This window comes from Gossypium arboreum, chromosome 10, assembly GCF_025698485.1.
Source record: "Gossypium arboreum isolate Shixiya-1 chromosome 10, ASM2569848v2, whole genome shotgun sequence".
NCBI lineage: Eukaryota > Viridiplantae > Streptophyta > Magnoliopsida > Malvales > Malvaceae > Gossypium > Gossypium arboreum.
In genome coordinates this window covers 122,903,595-122,924,478 of record NC_069079.1, presented here as the reverse complement: position 1 = coordinate 122,924,478, position 20,884 = coordinate 122,903,595, and the positions used below count along the sequence as shown (strand labels likewise).

The window sequence follows — 20,884 nt, the reverse complement described above, 5'->3', positions numbered from 1 at the left end:
TAGCTAATAGAATAACCAAATAGTGACACGTGATGTGCCATGTATACCTCATGTTGACGTATGTGGACCAATTTTTAACCTAATGACTAATTTATTCTTTGATCTAATGTATAGAGACTGATTTACATATTTTTTTAGTAGAGAAGGTAAAATTAGTATAACTTTTACCGATATATATTTTATTAAGACACTTAAAATTAAGCTAATTAGGTATAGATAATGATCAGAAAAACACCTTTAAAATCAAAACAATGTACCACTCAAAGCAAAAAGGGTACACTACTTTCATATTGTACAATATTATCAAACTTTTGATCCTTTTTTTTCATATAATTAATTATTTGTACAAAATAACTACTTTGAATTTTCATTTTCCAAGTAATATTAATTAAAATTAAAAGAGAGGAGAAGGTAGAAAAGAGGGATAGAGGAATCCAAGTAATTTCCAAGCAGATGAAGACAAAAAAGAGGATCAGAAATAGAAAAGCAACCTTTGCTTTTAAGACCCAGAAAAGGAGTTTTCAAACACCACATGCTTTAGCTTAGGAAATTGCGTGGTTACTAACCCTACCATTTTCTTCATATTTTCTATTTTTGGATATTTTCACCATTATTATTAACCCTGTTTTTTAAAGTAAAAAGCTGTTTCACCTCATTCTCAATATTGCTAATTCAGTATTTCCCTTTTCTTTCCTAATTTCCCACTAAATTATATTATTATCCATATAACTCATTTTATTATTTTAAACAAAATTTTGGACAATTTACCAAACAATACTCAACACTTAAAAAAGATAATTTAAAACACGTTTTTTTAAACATGTTTTTTTCGACCCTAATTCTGTGGGTATAATTTTATGTTTCTAACACTAACCTTTAATGGTCAAAAGATGGAGGAAGAAGGGATTAATTTCAACCCCACATCTTCCATTTTTCCCTCTTACAAAAAAATAAAGCCTTTTGCCCTAAGTTTGCCTATAAAAACTACTGCTTTGCTTGTTTTATGCCAACTCAAAAAGTTCATTTGAGGAAAATAAAAAACACCCACAACCCTTTGGCTCTTGTTATTTGATTATGACCTTCAAGCTTTGTTTTATGGCTTCAGATCTCCATAAATATCTTCCTTCTCCCCTTCTCTCCATGCCCTTCACTCAATACTTCAATCTTTCCCCCATGCCAGATATATATATGTATAGAGAAATATGAGCTTTTTGTTGAAGATCATTAACATCAGCATCAGCATCATCCCATTGCATATTGCACTGTTCCATGCATTGTCATCAAGCATGACATGCAACCATGCAAATGTTTTGGCATCCATGTATATATCATGTATGTGCCTGGCTCCCTGTATGCCATCCGCAGAACCTATCGAACAACGATGGCATCTGTGAATGGCGTATGAGGAGTCAAGCATATATTTCTACATATATATCTCCATCAGTATACTTCTTTTGCAGGCTTTACTGTTTTAATCTTCTTGCTTTCCAATTAAACTGAAGGGCTTCAAGGTACTTCATTTTCCTCATCCTCATCCTCATCTTCTTCTTTAATCTTAATATCCGTTATTAGGGTTTTTTTTCTTCTTCTTTGATATGACCTGGTTTTTCTTTTTGCAGAGAGGCACTAATTTCTTAAGCTTCTTGCAGTCTGCAGATATTTTGATTTTGATTTCTTTTTCTGTTTTTATTAATTTCCAAGAGGATGTATAGTGAAAATCCAAAGCTTTAAAAATTGCAGGGAAACTCTTTTAACTGTTCACTGACAATGTTGTAGGTTGTACATATGTGTACCTATGTTGCTTGTAAAAATTATTGTTATTTAGTACTCAAGTCTTGTCTGATGGATTTTTCATGTGATCTCTGCCAACTTTATCTTATCACTGTTTTCAAATAAATAATCTCAGTTCATAAATCATTCATTTAAATTAAGCTCTTATATACAAGCATCAAAAGCAAAAGGGATAATGGAAGTTCTTATGAGTTTTAGAAAAATCGGTTCAACTTAGTTTGAATGAAATTTACAGTAATATGATGCTCTATCTGTAACTTTTTTTGTTTAAAAACTGTGAATAATGGAAATAAGAAATGAATTTGATAATAGTATATCAATCTTCCATATTATGGCTTTTAACAATTTGATCCAATTTTATATATCTTTTAAATGCTTAATAGTTTATACAGCTGAACTCAAATTAAGAGGTTGTCACCACCCCTTAGAGACATTATCACATGAGCTAAGATTTTATCTCTATATATGCTTAAACTTGATAATCATTAACTCATATTCATCTGTAAGATGCCTCAAGCTTGACACTAAGAGTTAGTACTTGTAAGATACCCAAAAACAAGTAACCAATCATTTTTCACTTTAATCAGCAAGGCATGAAGTTCTTGAAACAGTTTCAAAGAACCATAAAGAAAAAGCAATTATAAGATTTGATCAACCCAAAACTCCGTCAAAAAAAATGTAACACCTTGTATTTGGAATTAAAGCCAACATCACCACATGCAATCGACCTGAAACGTTGCCCCCATTCCATTTCGGGACGGCCACAAAATCTTGTCTCTCCAACCCCTACTCAAGAGAGTATATATGAGGCATGTCTAAGATGAAAGGAGATAATGCTTGCTGTACCTTAAAGAGCAAAGGAAAAGAGAGAGAAAGGGAAAATGCAAGCGGCGAACGAGGGCAAAGAGTCTCGACATTTAGTCACTATGTTAAGCGTTAAACAAAGTGTTTTTTTATTGAATTGATTGGATGGATGGATTTGACTATGAGGTTACTGTTTCTCTTTCAACAACAATATATCAAGAAATGGGTTCCATTCATTTAATCACACGATATTCCAATGCCTAAGGTTGTGCAGGTAGCCAGGTATACGATTCTGGATATGTCAGGTGGAGGAATGCAAGACTCTGCACAACACATGAAACACCATGCATCTTTACTTACCCATTCATTTCATTGACTTAAATCAATCAAATATCGAAAAAGTGTTTTAAGGGATGCACAAATGGATATACAGATAACAAGTTTCAATGTATTTGATTTGCCCATTGCATCCATTATATTAACAATTATTTAATGTTTTTCTAGGGTTCAAAAAAAGCTGAAAGGGTATTTGTTAGGAGAAAGTGCAAAGGACTATGATTATGGGGGGAATCTGAGAAAAAAAAAACAGAAAGGAAAAATATTGGACCACCCTTTGTTTTGTTTGCTAGTATTATAATTTTGTTTTCGTTTATTCCTTTCTCAAAGTCCTTGTTTTGTGATTGGGCAGCAGGAATACTGCAATTACAGTCAAAGCAGGTCAAAAGGGACAATTGGGTCAGGCATGACAAAAGGACCTTGTTTCAAAGGTAGCAGTTCGTTCCCATATTTCTTTTAATGTTTTCTTATTTTTTATTATATAAATTCTAAAACATCAATAATTTGTATTATCTCCCAAATAATTGTAGAATTTGTATTTATTTGAAATTTAAATTAAATTATAATAACAAAATAATAAATACTTATAAAAGTATTATATTTCGATATTTTTCTAATTCGGTCAATTTCTACCTATCTACGTAAGTTAAGGATTTAGTTTTTTTTTTACCTTTTGAATTTTTAATATTAACTTAAAACCATAGTTCTTAAATTCATTTATTAAGTTATAAGAATGTTATTTTTAAAATATTATGTGGCAAATATATTATCGTAGCTGTAATGTTGCGTTAGTTATATCATTTTAAATAATGAATTTAATAATTATTATTCAAATCAAAATTAATTTTCTTTTTAAATATAAAGATTAAATATGAAAATAGGAACTAAATCCATAACTTAATAATAGTAAGAGGCTAATTAAAAATAAAATATTTTTTTGGCCAATTAAATATGTAACATGCATTGGACCACACAAGCCTTCAATTTTTATTATATCAATTTTTTATAATAAAATTTGATTTCAGACTATTTTTAAAAAAAGTTAAACACCGGATCAATAAATCATAAAAATAATTTGGTTAGTGCTATTCCTAATTGAGTTAATATTTTTTGGTTGAAGCTCACATTATTCAGGTTCGCAGTTAAAACGTAATGCTTAGAACAATCAATTTACTCGGAATTTTGTTTATCAAATTTTTACTATTAAATTTGATCTTTTATATTTTATAAGAAATTATGGGGTAATTATTTAGTAAATCTGTGAAATTTTTTAACTTTATAAGTAGAGTTTAAATTTCACTATTTTTTTATTTTTTAAATACATGGCAAAAAGAAGCTATTTACAATTATCATTAAAAAAAAGTAAGAAAAGTCAACTTAATATCTCCAAATAAAATATATAATATTCCTTTTTATGAAGTTTGAAACTGAGGGCTTAACATTTTGGAAAAGCTTGAAGAAAATGAACGTGGATTTCCAATTTTAACATCCATGATATTGGTGATGAGCCCCGGGTCGGATATCTGCATGTTCCGAATATCGATTTCGTTGCACAACATCTTAACAACGGTGGACATGTAGGGTCGAAGCCGAGCCTTTTGTTGCACACACATTAACCCTACCTTGAGGAAACGATCCACGTCTTGTTCCCAGAACCTCATCTCGTTCAACACTGGATCCACCATATGCACCAACTTGTTTGATCTGTACATCTCCAATGCCTTTCATCACAAATATTCAAACCATAAAATGATTATGAATTGATTGATGTTAATGGAAATTGGGTGTCGGACCTTGCATTACTCTTTTTACTTTATTCTTCATTATTTTTGTATTTTAAATTACTTCAGCTAAGTGATACCAATTCTCTCACTTAAATTACAAAAACAATTTTTTCCCCTTAATTTATTGGATTTTCATATACATACAGTAAAATTAAAAAACTCTAAAAGCAGTCAGTTGAGTCTTAACTTGATTGGTATGGGTATTGTTGTTGATACAAAAGAACGTGAGTTTGAGTGCGCTAAAGCGCATTTTCCTCCTATTTTTGAGTTGTGGAGAATCTATGAGTAATTCTAAATATTGTGTCAAAAAAAATGATTAGACTCAATAAATCTTTAATGTCAATTTTTTCTATTTTGGGGCGTTGAAACCCCTGCCAGCCTCCTGACTATGCCCTTGATCACTAAATGCATGATAAATAATTTAATTTTATTTGTAATAATGTGACATCATCATTTAATTGATTCATGATTATAAAATCATAAATCATCGTCAATACATCAAATATTAATGAAATGAAGGTTTAAAATTTTAATGTTTCATAAAAGAAGGAAAAAAACGAAGAAAAAGAAATATATACCTTCTGTACAAGAAAGAACTCGCCAACATGGAGATCAAAGTCAATTGCAGTTCGACCACTCACAATTTCTAAAAGTAGTACTCCAAAGCTATAAACATCTGATTTTCGTGTCAAGCGTCCACTCACAGCGTATTCCGGAGCAAGATAACCTCTTTAATAAAAAAACAAATTAGAAAAAAGAGAGAGGACATGAGAGGAAGATAAGATATATATGTATATATATACTTACAATGTACCAGCAACTCCAGTAGTAAGGTGAGTGACATTATCGAAAAAGAGACGAGAGAGACCAAAATCAGAAACTTTGGGGGCGAAATTTTGGTCCAAAAGAATATTGCTAAGCTTTATATCTCTATGCACAATATGTGGCTTCACCTCTTCATGAATGTAGGCAAGTGCTCGACCTATCCCTACTGCTATTTCTCTCCTTGCTTTCCAACTTAGCGTTGCTCTATTTTCCTCCCCTCCTACCACACGTCAATACATGCCAAATTTATGATTATACTGAAGTCTCATATACACATACATTTAAGGTACTAGTAAAAGTAATTATATATGAACACGAAATTCTAAAAATAGAAAGAAATATACCAAGTAAGATATGAGCTAGACCGTTGTTTTCCATGTACTCATAAACCAGAAGCTTAGAGGATCCATCTATACACCCACCATGGAGCTTTACAAGATTTTCATGTCTAATATTTGAGATGGAAGCTATTTCAGACATGAATTCCCTGTCCCCTTGCTTTGATCCAGCTGATAACACTTTCACTGCTACTCTTCTTCCATCTTCCAGTATTCCCTTTAAGTTCCCAATCCAAAACAATGTTAGCCCTCAAAAAATAAAAAATTCTTTTTTTAATAAAAAAATGAAAATTCTTTGTTTTGACCGGCCGAGTCAAGTAAAAAATTTAGGTCCATTTTTAGACTTGGGCTCAGTTTGGTCCAAAATATAAATCTAAAATTTTGCCTATATCCGATCCGAATAAAATACTAAAACCGAACCAGGTCCAGTCCAACCTGGTCATATTAAAATTTTTATATTATTTTTTATAAAATTTTTTTAAAATGTAACATATAAAATAAATGTTTCCCAACTAATGAGAAAAAGTTAAAATATATATATACTTAAATAACTTTAAGATAAGTGCAACTTAGCTAGCAAATATCTCTAAAATAATAACGAAATTAACAAAAAAATTATAGTTATACGATAATCAAATAATAACAATAAAATAATAACAATATAATAGTGAAATGATAGTAAATTTTTTTTATGAATTTAAACAAAGCCAAAAAAATTTACCCAAGGCCCAACTCATTTAAAAAAACAGGCCTTATTATTTTGTTTAAATCCATTTTTTAAACTTATATTTTTATTCTAACTCTTCCTGTTTTTGAACAAAAACCCAGTCCATGGATAAGTTTGAGTTTAAAATGGGTTCCGGCCCACCGTGGCGGCTCAAATGGTTGAGTGCAACTCTGTCTTTCGCTATCATGATAATCACCGTACTTAACATGAAAATGACACTTAAATGCTTTAAATATATTATTTAAAATGAATTTATATTGTATAATTTAGGAGAATGTTAACCAGAGGTTTGTGGCAATGATTATGATAACATTCATAGGACAAAAACATATTAAATTTAAATATTTTAACAAATTAATAACTAAATAGTACTCGACCAGCATCATTCAAGCAGACTTTATTATTTATAATTTTGATACATTAGAGAGGGATAATGGTTGTATTTGATGCCATCCATTACTTTGTTGAATTGGTAAAGTCTTAACTCGATTGGTATGAGTATTGTTGTCAATGTAGAAAGACGTGAATTGGAATGCATTGAAGCGCATTATCTTCTTTATTTTTGAATTTGAATGCATTGAAATATATTAAATATTTATATTATTCAACTTAATTTAAACAGATGAAAGCATTAGTTAGGAAAATCTATAATTATAATAATTAAGAATCTTTTGTCATTTTTAATATATTGAAGGAAAACATTTCAATGTATAATAACAACTATATTATTAAGAAAGTGGTTGGGTGACCAAATTTAATGTTAGTAGATGAAATGATATCAGCTAAATTGAACAAATGAAATAAAATTCTAAATTAGATTAAAATAATTTTATAAGACAAAAGATTAAAATGTCATCTAGTATGAAATTCGATTATTTTTAATTGGATTTATTCATTAAAATATTCATAAGGAAATACCCCCTATCTAAGCAACTTCAATTCTTTTAAATAGTCGTTTTGTTTATCTTAGGTTATATTTTAGTCATGGAGCCGTTAATTATCGTTAACGGTGTAATAGTAAGATGACGTGACACGTTAAATCATCATTTCAGAAGAAAATTTTAAGTTAAATTCTATAAAACAGTAACCTGACCACTTTTTTTTCATTCTCTTTTGTTGTTTCCTCTGTTTTCCTCCTTTTTTCATTTTTTTAAGCATAATTTTTCTATATTTACCATTGGTTAAAACTAGTCCACAGGTTCGCCTCACTCGAAAAAATTAAATTGTTTAAAAAAATAAAAGTATAGGGACTATTTTTAACAAATAAAAGACATAGAAAAACTACGTTAAAAGAAATGGAGAAGGGAGGAAAACAAAAGGAGAAGCAGAAGAAAATAAAAAAAAAGAAGAAAAAAAAGTTAAAAGAACATAAAAGAAAAAAATTAAATAGTTAAAAAAAATATGGAACCAGTTGTATAAATTAACCTAAAAATTTTATTTAAAATGATGATTTAACTCGCCACATCACTTAGGGTTACACCAATAATGACACTTAACAACTCAAGAACTAAAATATTACAATGTAATAATATGAATAAATAACTAAAATATAACCTAAGATAATAAAAATGACTATTTTAATAGTTTACCATGGATTCTCTTTTATAATGAATGCTCTTTAAAGCATCCATTAATATTTTTTATTATAATTTATAGCTAATACCTAATCATAATAAAGAAGTCAATGCATGAACCTAAGTTTTTTTTTAATTTTCATAAAAATAATTAATAAGATAAGGGTTTTTAAAAGACTGAGTATTTGATATTTTAGAAGTTATTCTTTTATTCTACAAACAATGTTAAAAATTGATATATATATATATATTTTAAATATCTATTTTAAAAATATACATTTGTCAACTTCTAATTTTAAAACTTCATTTATAGCATGTATTAAATATTTTCCATTCTAAAATATCCAAAGGCTAGTAATAATGATTAAACCTCACGTTCTAAGAATTTTTCAAAGAGATAAATGACCGATCACTAAATATGTTTTATTTTATTTTCATGAGTGATGGTCAAACTCCGCCACACAATTAAGAGCCGATCTACCATCACGATAGACCTTGTGATTTAAAATATATATATTTTAATTTATTAAAGATGAATTTTAAAAGGGAAAATTATGAGGATTTTTTTTAAAAAAAAAGAAAAGAAAACTACCTTATAAACAAAACCAAATCCACCTTCGCCAATTTTATTGGAAGATCGAAATCCACCAGTTGCAATTTTCAATTCATCATATGAGAAAGTTTGAAGGTTCCAAAGAGCTTGTGAATCTGTGGGGACATGAAATTCCATCATAATAAAATAATAATTAACCTAATTTGTTTTAAAAAATTTAAACTCCCAACTAACCAAAAATAAATAAACATTTTTAAAAATATAAAAAAGAAAATTGATATAAATGATGATGGTGACCCATGATATGCATGAATACTTTTAGGAGAGTCAACTTTAAAGATAACGATACTTTAAAATTCAAATATTATATAAATAAAAGGAAAACATATTTTTTAAAATTAAATTCCATTTATATTTTTCTTTGTATTTTTAAGATAATTTTCTTTAAATTCATTACCAAAAAATTTAAGCTTTATCACGTTTTTTCTTAATCTTAATGATTTGAACTTTTGAACAAACTTGATGATACATTGCATTATGGATATGAATATATATATATATATACATAGAGAAAGGATTATATAAAATTGTAATTTCATGTTATCCTTATCATTTCTAATAGGAGAATGACATATCAAATTTGGTTTTTTAAAAAATTCAAATCAAACTAAAAATGCTAAAAATCAGGAGGAAAAATTTGATATGTGATTCTCCTATTGAAAAGAAATAACGATGACGTGAAATTACAGTTTCATGCAATCTTTTCTTATATATATATATTTTAGATGAAAACAATATTTACATTCTTGGGAATCAATAAACAATGAAAAAAAATATTTATACTCATTTGCTTAAGTTTTAGTTTAGTTGACATTTTGTTATTACATTAATATAAATATATGAATTTGAAGACGTTTAAACATATTTTTCTCTAATTTAAAAATTGAGAAGAATATAAATAAAAATAGACATTTTATAAAAAGATCTTTTTGCAATGTTTATATTTAATACCATAACTAAATAAGAAGAAAAACATGTAAAAGTACAAATAAATTAAATAGGAGAAAACCCCAATTTATATATGTATGTATGAAAAGAATTTAAGAAAAAGAAAAGAGTAGGAGAAGGATTAACAGGAAGAGTGTAGACTTGTTTATAAAATGAGCGATCGATTTAGTCTTATAGATTTAGTTTAAATATTCATACCTTGTTGATGTGAAACGTTTTCTGAAGTGGAGAAGCAGTTGAAGCTTGGAAAACAAAAATTCATGATTTTGGATGATATCTTTACTATATTGTTCTTCTCAATTCATGTTTTCCACAAAGAGAAATTTCATTTGAATGTAAAGAAGTCTCAAAACTCTTGTATTTATATATGTACATACATAGCAATCATTGAAGAGAAAATATAATAATTTATATATATTTTTCAATTGGGTCATTTAATAATACATGTAATTTAGTCATCTATAGTAACCCATGGATGACAATAGCAATAAATGGAAAGCACAACTAGAAATACCCCTAATGAAATTGGACGGTTGAGATCTGTTTACTTTCATTTTTAACACCCTTGGATTGGATTTAATCAACGTGATGGGCACGTGGGGTGGCGGCCCCTGTCTATGTTGATGTATTTGATCATCCAATTTGATTTTGATTTTTTCCTTTTATGGGTTTAAGTTTTAATTTTAATATTTTCTATAATTTTGACTTGATTCATGGAAACCAACAGTATCTATAACCAATTATGTAGTAGTTAATATAAGTAAGTCCAAACATATAAGCTTCGAAAAGTCTATGGAAAATTGGTTGGACAATTATTATTAGAAGTTAAATTGATTTGGAAATACGGTTTGAATTCTAATTCGGCTGGTATCAGTATTATTGCTAATGTAGGAGGACGTAGATTTAAGTGCACTGAAGCGTATATCCTCTTATTTAAAAGTTAAGGAGAGACTATGAGTAATTTTAAACATTATGTTCAAAAAAATTGATTTGAAAATCTATATTTTTATTGGAAAGTATATAAAAATTTGTTTCATATTAATGTAATTATATTCTAATTTAACTATTTTAGGAGGATTAGACCCTATTTGTCGGAATTGAGTCACATAATATAAATCTATGCTAAACCAATCTTTAACAAACGCTTTAATCGCTGTTACGTATAAATTTAAATTTTCATTTAACTAAATAGTTAAAAAAAAAGCTTAAAATAAACTATCAATATTTAAGAGAGTAATTTTTGCATTTAATGAAATGAAGCAACGCCCACATTTGTCTTCTAACTTCAAGTCTTAATGCCACATGACCCGATTTATTGTTATTATCCATCCGAGCAGCGACAAAGATATTTGCTCCCATATGTTGTTGCTCTTTAAACACTGGCATAGATCCAACACAAGAACAAAATTGATGACAAAATATATATTAAATTATTCCCAATAAATTGGGGAAAAAGTATTTTGATAAAATAAAATTCAAAACTTATTTATTCAATCGGATAAATATCAAAATTATACATAAATTTTAATTTAATGTGTAATTTAATATATGAACTTTAATTTGGTGCATTTATACACATGAAACTTTGATTGTAGTTCAAACATATATACGAAATTTTAATTTTGATTCAATCCAGCACATTTAAATAAATAAATACATCGTTTATTTTTATATAGATAAATATAATTATTTCTATGTGCAATATACAAACATAAAATGATGCAATATCAACAATTGTGTTAATAATTTATGAGAATTGGATCAAAATCAAAATTCATGTATAAAACTACACATAAAACCAAAGGTCATGTATCCTCTTAATTGTTTTAATTTTAAAAAGTTGAGTGACTAAAACAAAAAATAAATAGTTGAATGTCTAAAATAGAACAAATTAAATAGTTAAGTGACTATTCTTGTACTTTACCTTATTTTTCCTAATTTTTTATCAACATTAAAATTCATTAATCAATTTACAAATATATATATTGAGGAATAATGAAAATCATAAATATTTAAATGAAATCTCATTAATTTATTTATATGTCAAAATTTGATTTTTTTAATTTTTATAATTACAACTCTGTAATCTATCCTCATTCTGTAATCTCTTTCATGACAAAAAGAAATATTTTGAGGCTAAAATTAAATGAAATTATTAATTTTAAGAGAGTTAGAATGTAAATTTTCATTTAGTTAAAGAGTTATAAAAGACTTAAAATAAACTTATAAATACTATAACAAAATTAAATTTTCAGGAAAAAATAGAACATAAATATAATATCTAAACCATATGTTTATATAGATATTAAATACGCATATAAAAAATAAAATTATAGGGAAAAATTTTACTCGTAATAAATTCATTAAAATAAAAAGAAAATCAAATAGGAGGAATGAGGCAATAGTTTCTTCTTCTTTTGTTGATTAATAGACTAATGAAGTATAGTGCGGTGATTATTCACTTAATTCCTTAATCATGTGATTGGGGGTTTAATTCTTCCGCTCATAAGAATAAAACACATTTATCTTCACAAAAAGTATTCATGATGAAAAAATTTGTCGTGAATACCCAAATAACAACAAAATTAACATATATATTATAGATATAAATATTTAAGCCACAACAAGATATTTGCTCCCCATACGTTGTTGCTCTTTAAACACAGGCATAGATCCAGCAGGAGAAGAAAAAAAGTAGTTGACAAAATATATTAAATTATTCCCAGTAAATTAATCCCAGTCAGGAAATATAACCAGCAGGAGGAAATTGGGGAAAAACATTATGCTTGGTCGGTTCCATTTGAGACGTAAAATAAAATAGAAATAGAAATTGTTTAGCTTGAACGAAACCAAAAATTCAACTCAAAGGAAATAATGATATGGTCTAATATTCAAAAGAAACAAACTAGGAAGACGTAGTCAAGGTCTAGAAGTCCAACACAGTCCTACAATTTTGATTTTGATTTTCTTTTCATGACTTGCTCCATTGCAGTTCTACTTTCTCTTTTTGGTCTTAATCAATTTCGTTTAAATTTTAAAATATTTATTAGTGTTTAATTGTTAAGAAAAACAACGAATTTATGTAATTAATTCTATCTTCTTCTTCTTCTTTCTAAATTTTATTACTTATAATGAAGATATCTCGTATATAATCTTAAATGTATAAAATTAAAAGCACAGTTAAAAAAAAATTTTGTTCTAGCCATCACGTTATGTGCCACATCAATACTCAACAGTCCATCAAAAGCTTTAATGAAAATGACAATTCGTAAAGCATATTACACACGCCCGTGTGGGACCAAAAGCCCCAAAACCCTAATTCCCAAACTAACACGGCCGTGTGAGCCACCCATGTGCGTCACACTCCCGTTTGGTCATGAAACTACACTGAAACAGGCCGAAAACATGAATTTCCTCAATGAAACGAATTGCTAATATCATTAGTTCTAAAAACCCATACTGAAATTGATTGGAAATCATGTAAACCAACGTCAAACAACTCATACCCGTTGTAATTTCAGAAACATACAATTTATTTTCAGAAACATAAGAAAATCGTTGAATTTCATAGAATTCATCAACAATCTAATATCAACATTTAACGGTTCAAAAATACACCTGATTTGTGGTAAGAAGCACCCAAAAATCAATTGACGCACGACAATAACCACAATTCAAACCTGGAACTTCTGTCGATAAAAAGTATAAACAAATTAGTGAACAAAAACAAATAGAAATTGGGTAGCACACAAACACCGACTTGACGACAACGGAACAAAAATTTCCCGACACAACAAACAAAAAAAAATTCCCAGAAAAGAAGAAAAAATACAATGGTTAGAAAAGAGAGGGAGTAGACAAATGTGAGAGAGGGAGAACGTGGAAAAAAATTGGGATATTTTCCTCTCTTCAATTTAAAAAAAATGAAAAAAATAAATATTTTAAACATGAAACAAAAACTAGAGTAAAATTATTTCCTCAAAACACACATGAGGACTTGAACCCGAGACTTAAAAATAAACTAACACACCCTTTACCAATAAACCAACAAGCTCATTTTGGCATTAAAGCACAACTAGAAATCCAATTGCTCAACCTACTTTCTGACCCTAAAACATACCTCAGACTTCTAACCCTAAATTTTGAGGTGTTACAAGGCCTTTCGGCTTTAAGAAGTAGACTTGTCCCTAAACAAATATACTCACAAATATACATTTTAGGGATAAATTTTAAAATTATACATGAATTTTAATTTGGTACAATTATACACGTAAAACTTTAATTGCGGTTTAAATGTATACTTGAAATTTTAGTTTTGATTTAACCATACACAATTAAAAAATAAATACATTAATTTATTTTTATATCGGATTTATTTATGTATGTAATATATAAATATAAAATAATCTTATATGAATAATTATGTAAATAATTTATAAGAATTGAATCAAATTAAAATTTCATATATAAAATTACACATTAAACCATAGTTCATGTATAATTTTAGGATTTATCCCTATAATTTACTTTATCTAAAAATAATAACATTAATATATAAATAATTAATATTACGAATAAATTAAAGTTGAAAATGCTCCAATTATATTTTAGTCAAAGAAATGTGAACCCTATTTTTAATTAGATTCCAATAACGAGGTTCATATTAGAGGTGCTGATGTTGCACCAACGTCATTGTCCCACTGCATATGAAATGATTGTATTAAATCTAAAGTAGAAGCAAAGTTTTAGATTGTCACCACTCACCAACCCATTTTTATTAAATAAATAAAAAGAAAAACTCACCAACTCATCTAGTTTGAGTGAAATAAATTTAAATTAAACAGTTAAATGATTATTTTATAATTTTTTAATAATTAAATTATTAAAAATAAAATTTATTAATAGTTGAATGATTTTTCAACCTCTTTAGTTGTAATTTATAATATTTAAAATTTATTAGTTTAAATTAAATTAACATGCTAGGGTTTTCCAACGTCTTTAGTTGTAATTTTTCTTTTAAACAATTTCCCAAAATTGTTATTCATTCCTTTCATTTTAATATACCTAAAATAATATGTTATAATCTTGAGGATTTTTATTTAAATTATTATTTATAATTTATAAAAAATATTTTTCTGGGAATATTATTCGTGCCTTGACATTAATTATAATGATATTATAAAAACATTTTTTGGCAAAAAAAATCTTTTCAATAGAATAAATATATTAAATGCATAGTAATTAAAATAATTCTTAACTAATTGATGGCACTCAAAACTATAAAATATAAATTCATACGATAAAATAACACTAAATAGTAGTAGAGTAGTAGGGTCGAATCTACATGGACCAATTATCTAATTTTTCTATTTTCTCGTGACTAAAATTATTGTCACAGTACAGTCGCGCCCACGACTTGTGCATTGCAAGCTAAAAAATAAAAGGGGGTTTAAGTTGATAGAGAAAATAAAATAAATATGTAATATAATAAAATAAAAACATATTCGAAATTACAAAAATAAATTTAAGCAAATAAAATATTTTAAAGCTTAGCCTTAGTCTCGGTACACCTCGAACTTGAATCGATCCTTAAAAGAAGGTTTTTCCTTCCAACTGATAAGTTGGTTATAGAGATCGAGGACGCCTTAAACCACCAATTTTTCCTCTTGTAGTCTGTTCCGGTATGACCTGTAAATCGACCATTGTTGAATTTCTAACCACATGACATGTGCCCGTAATTTAAGACTCGATATCTTATGATTTGAAAAGCCCAACACAAATCAACAGGCCTCAACCGTGTGGGTCGTTTAAATTCGATCACTATCTCCTTTAACGGAATCCAACTAGCTTTTCCCACTTGAACACGCAAATTTATTCGCAGGATTTTGAATATAGCACGACCGACTCAACTTCCCAACTATACGCCAAACAATTCCAACCCAACACGTTCTTTTTGAATTGAAATCAAATCAATTTTAAGGGACAAATTTGTACTATCCCATATATTGGAAAGATAGCAAATATCAAATTGCAAGGTATTTAGTGTGGGCATATCTCACGATTACTTCATCGGAGTGATAATCGGACTAAGGCTAAAAGGAACTTAGTTAATCATGAAATAAATCATGATAGATGGAGTATGGAAGTGACTTTTAATGAAAATTGTGGAAACTGGAAACAGGGAAGGGAGAAGGGAGAAGGTCTTGGAAGGCAAATTAATTAAATTGTTGAAATTGGGAAAAAGAAAATTACAGAATGCCAAATACTTACTAACGTCGAAATTGAAAAGAAAGAAAGGAAATTTTTTTTATATTCGAGGCCAAATCTCCCGATGGTTATAACCACCATGTAATTTTACATACTTCTAATGCTAAAACTTTGCTAGATTTTTCTTAAACATTATCACTAGATAAATCAAATTTTAAAAATTAAATTTAAACTAATTATAGAATTTTAACAATATAAAAAATAATTTGATCCTTATCCAGCCACTTTTTTTAATCTTCAACCCTTCAATCTTTATCCAACCAACTTTAAATCTTCAATCTAACCCTCTCCTTTACTTTTTGTTCCAATTTAGCCCCTTTTTGGTATGAATTTGAATTTTGGTCCACCAATTTCATTCCTGATAAGAAAAATCCAAGTTTAGTAGCATCTCATTCAATAATTAGCCAAAAATAAATGTATAAAAAATACAAATTTATCTTGCTATCAAATTCCCCCCATTTAGCTGATGTTTGTCCTCAAGCATGATGTTCACTAAAGATCATTCAACAATTTTCAAAATCAAACCCCATTTCTCAGTTAAGTATAATGCAAACAATTAGGTGAATAAAAAATAAGTAATTGCTAGAATCAATCAATAAGCATTTTATAAAATCTCGAACGATATGTCAAACTCAACTACTTCAACAAATTTAAGCTTAATCAAACTTGCAAGACAATCGTACTCAATATATTTTTTCATTTTATTGTATATGTTTTTAAACTTATTTGTGACATAGTCAAGTCTTTTGACACGAAATGAGATGACAACCCAAACACTTTACCCCGGTTACTTAACTCGACATGTTCTTCTTCTTTTTTCTTTTACGAATTCGAGACATAGCCAAATCTTTTGACGCGAAATGAGATGACAACTCAAGCACCTCAACTCGGTTACTCAACTTGGCATGTCCCTAATAGATTTATTTCTCTTTTTCTTAAGGCAACTCGGTTAGTGGATTGTTACAAGTTTTGGTTCGTCACCAAATCTGTTGATGCGAAATAAGATGACATCCCAAGCACCTCACCCTGGTTACTTAATTTGGTCACATTTTCGATCCTTCACTCTTAACAAAGTCATTAACAGATTACTTATTTATTCATTAAAATGAGTATTTTCATTAGGCAAGTTCAAAAGAGCCAACAATTTATACGAAACATTGACTAAGCCATAACATTTTCAATTCTACAAAATATTTATCAATCAAGTAAGCAATAGTTATTCATGATTCACCCGATTATTTAAATAAATTAAGCATAAGAATTAGAGGTTTATTTCCGAAATGAATTAAGGAAAGCGAATTAAGGAATTATTTAGAGAAACACATGCAAAGAAGAAATAACATGGCATGTCCCCTTACTTTGTAACACCCTAATCCCGAATACGGAGTACTTAAACACTAAGGCGCTACATCAGGTCACCGGAGCAACCTAGCAAAATTTTCAAATAATTTAAAACATTGAAATACATTTTATATAAGAGAAAATACCATACATGGTTATACTAACAATAGTAATAAAAGTAGTTATACAAAATATGTGGAGCTCCAATATTATCGTATATCAAAATAGTCAAAATAACAAAAATGTTAAATGAGTTATAGACCTACAAAAAAATACAAGTAAGGCCTTAGGAATACAATGCCCACTAATAGATAAGGTACTATACTCTGAATACGTGATGCTAGGAGTCTCTCGTCGATGATGTTTCTTGAACACAAACAAAAGTCTACAAATCTAAACATTAAGACAATTTGAAGGCTGAGCTTTACATGCTCAATGGTACACAACAAATCTACCATACTTCAAGCAATTCATAAATATAAGCATGCAAATCAAATGTATACATAGAAACATGACATGAGTATCGAATAATTAAATCATGAGTCATTAAATCTATATAACCAAATCACTTGCATATCAAACTTGTCAAACTTGTTAGATTGCACATACTACTCAAATAATCGGGTATCCGGATAGTCCCGCGCCACTCTTGGCCGCTAGTCAAATAATCCCGAGTGTCTGTAGGGTTATCCCGAGCACCACTCACTGCCGCTAGTTAGGTTAGAGCCTGAAGGCTGAGCGCAAACAAAGCATTAAATATATAATCACAAAAATACAACCATGGCATTTGAGTCTCATACTCGTTTCAACTTTCTTATCATTCCAGCTAAAATATTAACTAATGAGATGTGACAGTCTGCTACATTGACATTCTGACCTTTTCTCATTCAAAAATTAATAACTTTTAATATATAATTCTGAATTGAGCAATGTTTATTTTAAACGAAACCAGACTTCTGCACGATTATAAAGATATAAGGCTCACTTCCTATTTTATCTTATGAAATTTTTGGTGATTTTTTAAAGTCATTGTTAAATCTGTTTTATAAAAATTTCGCTTCTAGATTTTTATGACCTTTCAACACTAAAAAATTCATATATTTTAAAAAACAAATCGAAATCAATCTCTGTTTGTTCTAAATGAAACTAGACTGGCTCATAGTTACAATGATGTATAGATCATTTCTTAATTATTTTTAAAAAATTTATGGAGAATTTTTTAACTTACTGTTCATGTAATAATTTGTTTCTGACCAGATTTCACAACTAAGTTTTCAGCTTCATTTTAAATCATCCAAACATGATTTCCACCCAAAGACATATAACATGCATGCATTATCACACAAGCATCATATTTATGATTTATCAAGAAGCATAGAAGAGTTAGAGGGTACCACCTTGATGGAAGAACACTAACAAAGTTTCTTGTCTAGCTTTCCACCACTTTGCCTTTACCCTTAGCTTTAGAAGATTTACCACCCTCTTTAGCTAATAACCATGTAACACACAAGATTTCCCACAAAAAAATAAGAGTTGATTGAATGCAAAAATACATGCTTTAAATAAATAATATATAAAAAGATAGGTAGAGACTTCCTCAAACTCAAACCTTCCCTAACACCGAAAAACCTCTACCTTCATCTTTGATGAACATAGATATTCTTTTTTTTTCCATGAAACTTTAAAAAAAAGTTAGATCAAGACCCTTACCTTCTTTGAAATTTGGAGGATGAAAAATGGTGAGAACTCACTCAAATCTCTCTCCCTCTAGACGGTTTGCTAAGGGAAATAAATGGAAAGAAGAAGAAAAATGAAAAAATAGAAAAAAAATAGGGTGATTATAATATAGGGAGAAATGGGGGACAAATCCACTTTATCTCATACCTTAATCTTTCAAACCATCTTTTCCCATTAATTGGGAGAAGACTTTTATTCAAAAATGGTGAAATTACCATATTAGCCATCCATCTTCCCTTTTCTTCACATAAGCTTCCCAACATCCTTAATTTCTTATAAAAAGGTCCAAAATCTACCCAAATTAATTTCAACAAAACCAATCCTAAAATAAATTTATCCATCGCTAACCCAGGTTAACGCTCGAATGTTGACTCGAGAATTTGGGGCCGTTACATACTTAGCCCATAGTGCCCACAATGTGCAAAAAGAATAACAAAAGTTGAGGTAAAGTATATTCCCTGTGTATATTTAATGGTCGAAGGACGGTGGAAGTGATCGCTTTGCAGTATGGTGAGGATGTTTAAGATGTTAGCTTCCATTGTTTCTAAGTAAGCCTCAATGCGATGAAATTGTTCGTCCATAGCGGAAGGGGACTGCTCCTCTTGTTCTATAGTAGCCAGATCGCATCTTCGTCGAAAGACTTTATTGCTTCGAGTTGTTCGTGTACCTAGGGGAACAAAATAAAACGCAGTAGGGGTGCCGGCAAGCAAACCCATAGAATCCAAACAATATTCATCCAAAGGATCCATATTATAAGCATATGTTAGCAAGGAAAAGTCAACCTGGATGGAAGAATTTTTGTAGCTAAATTTGTAACATAAGGGTCGAGTATGAGAGGTCGACGAGCCTAAATTACAACATGAAAACTACATGCAAACCAATATTGTAAATTGACCCTAAAACTGGAGTGCATGCACCATAAGAAAAATAGTTCTGTCTTAGTCAAGACAGACGTAGAATCATTATAGCCCGAATAATTAAAAGCAAGAAACCTAGGAATGTACCTTAGGGCCCTTTCATGCATTGGTAAAGCTTTAGAGGTATTAGAATTGTAAAACTGGGATACTGAGTTAGTCAAAATCGAGTAAGCTAAATCGGTATCGAAATCACTAGGTATCTCGAGTAGAGTAATATGGTACGAGTCAGAGTGAACATCGTCTGGGTCAACGAAACTGATAGCTATATTAAATTTAAAAATAGACATAGCAATTGAATGACCAAGCAACTTGAATTTAATTATGTTCGGGATTTCAATAGTCCAAACTGTAGATATATCAAAACAAAGCATTGTATAAAATTTAAATACGAGTTCTTAATATACAACACAATAAATATTTGCATATGATGTCCAATCAATAGTATTGAAATAATTAAAAATTGGCTCACACGTGTTTAGTGTATCAAGAGTAAAGAGGAAAATATATTTACAAACTAGAATCGGCCTATGTTGAATTTTCTCGTATCTTGCACGGTGTTCCAGTGTCGTGAAATTTAGAGACCTTTGAAGTCTCTGTTCTGGTAGGATTGTATAGGTTCGGTCCCGCTGACCGCGCCTATTATTTCTAGGAAGTTGGTACTCATTTTTTACTGGACTGTGCGGTGGACTTGGCATATCAGCAGCTTTAGTACTGCTATTCGGGGTTGACTCTTGCTCTTTATTTGGTTGGTATGATTATGTACGTTGAGCACGAGCTGTGGCCGACCTTGTTTATCATAGAGTTGGTTGCTCACTTTGGTTCGACGGTTCAGGATCATCGTGACCTGAAGTGTTAGCTCCGTCTAAACGACCTATAGGAAAC

The 20,884-nt window shown here is 29.2% G+C and overlaps 1 protein-coding gene and 1 long non-coding RNA gene across 2 annotated transcripts; one reads left to right on the top strand and one right to left on the bottom strand.

Annotated features, from left to right (window-relative positions):
• Positions 1 to 945: 945 nt before the first annotated feature.
• LOC128282483 (uncharacterized) lies at positions 946 to 1,914 on the top strand. The gene is made up of 2 exons (XR_008272762.1): positions 946 to 1,511; positions 1,620 to 1,914. It is a non-coding gene; the product is annotated as an uncharacterized LOC128282483 (long non-coding RNA).
• Positions 1,915 to 4,272: 2,358 nt separating this feature from the next.
• LOC108488301 (putative serine/threonine-protein kinase) lies at positions 4,273 to 10,071 on the bottom strand. The gene is made up of 6 exons (XM_017792586.2): positions 9,939 to 10,071; positions 8,772 to 8,887; positions 5,885 to 6,095; positions 5,523 to 5,760; positions 5,294 to 5,444; positions 4,273 to 4,652 (listed from the first exon to the last, which is right to left on the bottom strand). The coding sequence occupies exons 1-6, from the start codon at positions 10,000 to 10,002 to the stop codon at positions 4,344 to 4,346; spliced, it is 1,089 nt and encodes a 362-aa protein (XP_017648075.1). The 5' UTR covers positions 10,003 to 10,071; the 3' UTR covers positions 4,273 to 4,343.
• Positions 10,072 to 20,884: the final 10,813 nt, after the last annotated feature.

Excerpts from the sequence above, each read along its gene's own strand:
- LOC108488301 (XM_017792586.2), bottom strand. The coding sequence starts at position 10,002 with ATGAATTTTTGTTTTCCAAGCTTCAACTGCTTCTCCACTTCAGAAAAC. Across the intron at positions 8,888-9,938 it reads AAACGTTTCACATCAACAAG|ATTCACAAGCTCTTTGGAAC; the intron begins GTATGAATATTT and ends ATGTCCCCACAG. Across the intron at positions 5,761-5,884 it reads TCTAGCTCATATCTTACTTG|GAGGGGAGGAAAATAGAGCA; the intron begins GTATATTTCTTT and ends GACGTGTGGTAG.